Here is a 5,328-nt window from a genome sequence, read left to right as displayed (position 1 = left end):
TCATAAAATTTCTTTCTAAATAATATAAACATAGGTATTTAAATAATTTAGAGATAAGTGGGATAAGTTAAGGTGCGTGCATTATATTTAGACACACCCTATAACTCGTAAGACATTGATTGGTAAACAGGGAATATGTTAAATTTTATTCTCTGAAACCATATTTTATTTTACAGAAAGCTTTTACTCAGTCTGTCCTGAAGTATTAAGTCGTCATATTGCAAAACGTTGTAAAAATAAAATCGTATTGGATCCTTTTTGCGGAGCAGGTGGCAATATAATCCAACTAGCTATGACATGCAAAAAAGGTATTATTAGTACAATGTTATATGATTAGTATAAATTTTAATAAAATTATTTTTATTTAGTTATTGCAGTTGATATCGATCCGATTAAGATAGAATTAGCACGCCATAACGCTGAGGTTTATGGCGTTGCTGATAAAATCGAATTTATAGTTGGTGACTTGTTTGAAATTTACCCAACGTTAAAAGCTGATGTTGTTTTCATGTCGCCACCATGGGGAGGTCCAGAGTATTCGAAAAATAAATATTATAGCATTGAGTCCATGTGTTCGGATAAGCTTGGAGGAGGTTTTAGTATTTTTGACATTGTCAAAACTATAGCACCCAACATTGCATTTCATATGCCAAAAAATACTAATATATTTGAAGTAAAACACAATATCATCAGTGTGTTAAGTTTAAACTAAATTTTATATTATAATTTTTCAGTGTATGTGGTTGGGAAGTGGCTTTGGAAAAGTTGAAATTCAACAGAATATTATTAATGGTAAGTTGAATTCACTTACTGCATTTTATGGTAACTTCTACTGGAGTAACTGACAGTTGTCAGTTAATTTATTTTTTTATTGTTTATTTAAAACCCTGTTTAAAATTATTATTAATTTGTTTATTTAAATATTGATTACAATTATTATGAATTTATTTTTTTTATTGTTTATTTAAAACGTTGATTGCAATTATTATGAATTTGTTTTGTTTATTGTTTATTTATAACATTGTTTATAATTATTATTAATTCATTTTTTTTATTGTTTATTTAAAACGTTGATTGCAATTATTATGAATTTATATTTTTTATTGTTTATTTATAACATTGTTTAAAATTATTATGAATTTATTTTGTTTATTGTTTATTTATAACATTGTTTATAATTATTATTAATTCATTTTTTTTATTGTTTATTTAAAACGTTGATTGCAATTATTATGAATTTATATTTTTTATTGTTTATTTATAACATTGTTTAAAATTATTATGAATTTATTTTGTTTATTGTTTATTTAAAACATTGTTTAAAATTATTATGAATTTATTATTTTTATTGTTTATTTATAACATTGTTTATAATTATTATTAATTTATTTTTTTTATTGTTTATTTAAAACATTGTTTAATATTATTATGAATTTATTTTTTTTGTTGTTTATTTAAAACGTTGATTGCAATTATTATGAATTTATATTTTTTATTGTTTATTTATAACATTGTTTATAATTATTATTAATTTATTTTTTTTATTGTTTATTTAAAACATTGTTTAAAATTATTGTGAATTTATATTTTTATTGTTTATTTATAACATTGTTTATAATTATTATTAATTTATTTTTTTTATTGTTCATTTAAAACATTGTTTAAAATTATTATTAATTTATTATTTTTGATTATTTAGAATAAAGTTATTTTCTTCATTATTTAATGTGTATTTTACTGTAAAAATTAGTAATTTATAAAATTATACGATCATTTAATATTTTAAATTAAAAAAAATGTAGAAAATTAAATTATGCCAAAGGTAACAGGATGTAAATCAATTTGTAATATTATAATTTTTGACTTTTAGTATAACAATATAATACTTAAATTTCCTTAAATATTCCAGTTGAAAATGAATAAATAAATAAATTACTTAATAGGCCGTTTTATACATTTATGAATGTATAAAAAAATCTTTATTTATTTTTTAGATTTATTTCCCCTTCCCCTAGAAAATCGTTTAGGGATGTCAATGTCAAAGTCTAGGGATAATCATCGAGCATCGCGTACAACTCATTAATGTATCTCTTCGGTATGACGATCAAAATAATATCCTAGCTTAAATAATAAAAAATAATAATAAATAATAATTAAAAATAATAAAGTCATTATAAAGTACCTACAGAAATGTATTTAGAGAAATCAACTCCGATAACATTCATTAAATCGACTATTTTTTTAGAGTTAAAGTCATTAAAATCTAAGCAGTTAGTTTTTTACGTTGATTGTGAAAATAAAATCAGGAACGAATTTATTGACTGCCCTGAATAATTTTTACAAAAACTCTGTTTGAATGCACTCTTTAATTTCAGGCATAGTGCATCCTTTGTTTTAAATTATTTATCTAATAATATCTTATAACCCAATGTGCTGTTACCTACCTAATTATTGTGTAATTAAGACAAACATTTTTAGTTTCTTTTCATTATTTAAAAACATGTATACAATACATGTTTGAAAGATTATTGAAGTGAAAACTTCTTTAGGCACGTTGGGCACCCCGTATAAGAAAGCATTTGTGAGTGAGGAAAAAAGTATGATCTCGCGACACCGCCACCGCCACCGCGATTATATATATGTACTGTGGTATATACATTAGTGTATCAAAGCTGCGCTCGCAGCAGACGGCAGTTACGGGAAAACAACAACGCCCGATTGTATCAGTTTTAGAAATTGGCGATGATGCTGGCAGTGATGATGGTGCAGGAGTTGGTGAAATGATGGATGGAAATTGATTTTTCTGAGTGTACTGTAACTCATTTTTATAAGGCATTTGTAATAATTTTTTTTCTTCTATGTAAAATAACTGAAATAATTATGTATAGTATTTTATATTGATAAATAAAACAATTCGTGGTACATTATTTCCTAAGCATTACAAAATTTTTAAAAACGAAGTGAAATCGTTCTAGTATACAGGCACGTATCCAGGGGTCCATGGGTCTGGACCCCCCCCTCGAAATTTTTGTGCATCTGCAAATAAAATCATTATCCTTATAATTTAAATTAAAATAAAATACGTGTTATTTAAAAAAATGTTATTGTGTTGTGGTACAAAAATAAAGGGTGCCGGTTGCCTGTTCGGCGGTCATGTGTTCGGAAGTCATGTGTTCGAAAGTTCGTGTCATCGCAAAATTGAATCATAGAAAATCCATGTGTTCGATAAGTCATGTGTATGAAAGATTATTTGTTAGAATTTGAAAACAAAACTGTTAAACTAATTTGATCTAGAACGTTGTGCGATATATCTCACACAGAAAACAGGTTTTTCATATTGTGTGAGCAAACGATAAGCAATCGATAAGTATTAAAATATGCGTTATGCGATTTTACTAAACATGTTAACATTTTATCTAAAATACGTTGTAGTTGACAAGAGTATAGTCAGTATAGTACGACGTACGCAATTGATTATTGTTGCTGAGAACTACGTGATTTTAAAAATGAACATCGAAATTTTAAATAGTATTCATGGTGGTGTAGTTTTAAGTATTAACAATTATTTATATATAAAAAATAAAGACTACATTAGAAAAATAGACGATCAACATATTTTTTATTGGATTTGTGTAAAACAATGTGGTGCAAAAATTCGGACTTTTTGTGAAAACAGTGAACATTATATTGACAAAAATTGTATTTTTTCTGAAAATCACCATTCTCACGGAGCTGATCCAATAAGTATAGGAGCAAGAAAAATAAAAGAAAATATAAAAAAAAGTGCCCGATAAATTCAAGATAGACCAATACAAATATACCACGCTGCAATCGCAGGAACGTCTCAAACAATAAATTCTCATGTCAGTAAAGAAGCGGCTCGACAAATTATTAAACGTCAAAGACGTAATGATGATGTTTATATGGAGCCACAAACTGCAGTCATAATTGACTTACCATTATATTTGCGTGAAACATTATCAGGTAATCCATTTTTAGTAAAAAAAACTAACGAAGTTTTATTGTTTACAACTTATGAAAATTGTACATTTTTACAAGAATCGAACTGTTGGATAGCAGATGGAACTTTTAAAGTATGTCCAAATATTTTTTACCAATTATATGTTATTCACGGTTTAATAAAGCGAGGAAATGATACAACACAACAAATTTTTGTTCCATTTGTATATGCTTTAATGACTTCAAAAACAGAAGAACTTTACGTAAAAATGTTTAAACTTTTAATAGAATTCTGCAATGAAAATAATAAAAAAATTGATGATAATCAAAATTTAAAATCGTCACTGATTTTGAAAAAGGTGCAATTAATGCATTAAATGATATGTTTCCTCTCGCAACACATTCTACGTGTTTTTTCCATTTATCACAAAACATTTTCAAAAAACTTCAAAGTCTTGGTCTCTCTTCAAGGTATTCTAACGATCCAGAATTTAATTTATTATCAAAGCAAATACCTGCCTTGGCATTTTTACCAGCTAATATGGTTAGTATGTAATTATTATTTTTTAATTTTGACACTATTGGGTGGACACTATTGAAACCTTTGTTTAAAACCGAAGAAGAACAACTATTATCACAATATTTCGAGGAAACGTATGTTTTGGGAAAAACCGGTATGCGTTTGAGAGGAAGACCAATAAAACAAACCATACGTAATCCACCAATGTTTCCTCCAGAAATGTGGTCAGTAGCTGACCGTCTAAATTTTGGTTTGCCAAGAACCACAAACGTTGCAGAATCATGGCACAGAAAAATAAATAGACTAGTTTCTCCTAATCCAGGGAAGTTGAAACAGTTTAGAAATATTATATTAATAAAGTTATGATGATTCTTAAAATTATGCTTCAGGTCTATTTAACTTCATTAAGTTAGTACAAAAAGTTCAAAATGAAACAGAGTCAACTGTTGAACAGCTTATACAAGGAAGGACTTCAAAAAGAGCAAAAAAGAACGTCGATGTACAAAATGCTCGCCTTAAATGTATTCAACAAAGAATTTACGATGACGATAACTTAGACAAGTTAGAATTTTTAAAAGGCATTGTACATAATTTAGCTTTATAAATATTTATTTTTATTTTTATATTTACATTTGTCTTATACGTTTATAATTTTATTATAAAGGGTACCTCTAATAATAATATAATTTACCAAATAATATATAATATTTTATTTTCATTAGTACCTATGTGGGTTTGTACTTTGTTTTATTAAATTTTATAAAATACATAGGTATTAGCGTAATTTTAGGTTAGGTCTGACAATTGAAACATAACTATTCGAGCAAACTACCTTTCAAACACATGAC

The 5,328-nt window shown here is 26.2% G+C and overlaps 1 protein-coding gene across 1 annotated transcript; it reads left to right on the top strand.

The window, feature by feature from the left end:
- Window positions 1-176: 176 nt before the first annotated feature.
- Window positions 177-2,798, top strand: LOC112591981 (trimethylguanosine synthase-like; the record flags this gene model as incomplete). The annotated part of the gene is made up of 5 exons (XM_025335943.1): window positions 177-308; window positions 369-673; window positions 735-837; window positions 2,550-2,581; window positions 2,673-2,798. Coding segments are annotated over 5 exons (698 nt in total), but the record flags the coding sequence as incomplete, so codon positions are not given.
- Window positions 2,799-5,328: the final 2,530 nt, after the last annotated feature.

Source organism: Melanaphis sacchari, unplaced genomic scaffold, assembly GCF_002803265.2.
Source record: "Melanaphis sacchari strain LSU unplaced genomic scaffold, SCAv2.0 Contig1508_pilon_pilon, whole genome shotgun sequence".
Lineage (NCBI taxonomy): Eukaryota > Metazoa > Arthropoda > Insecta > Hemiptera > Aphididae > Melanaphis > Melanaphis sacchari.
This window is presented reverse-complemented; position numbering and strand designations above follow the sequence as displayed.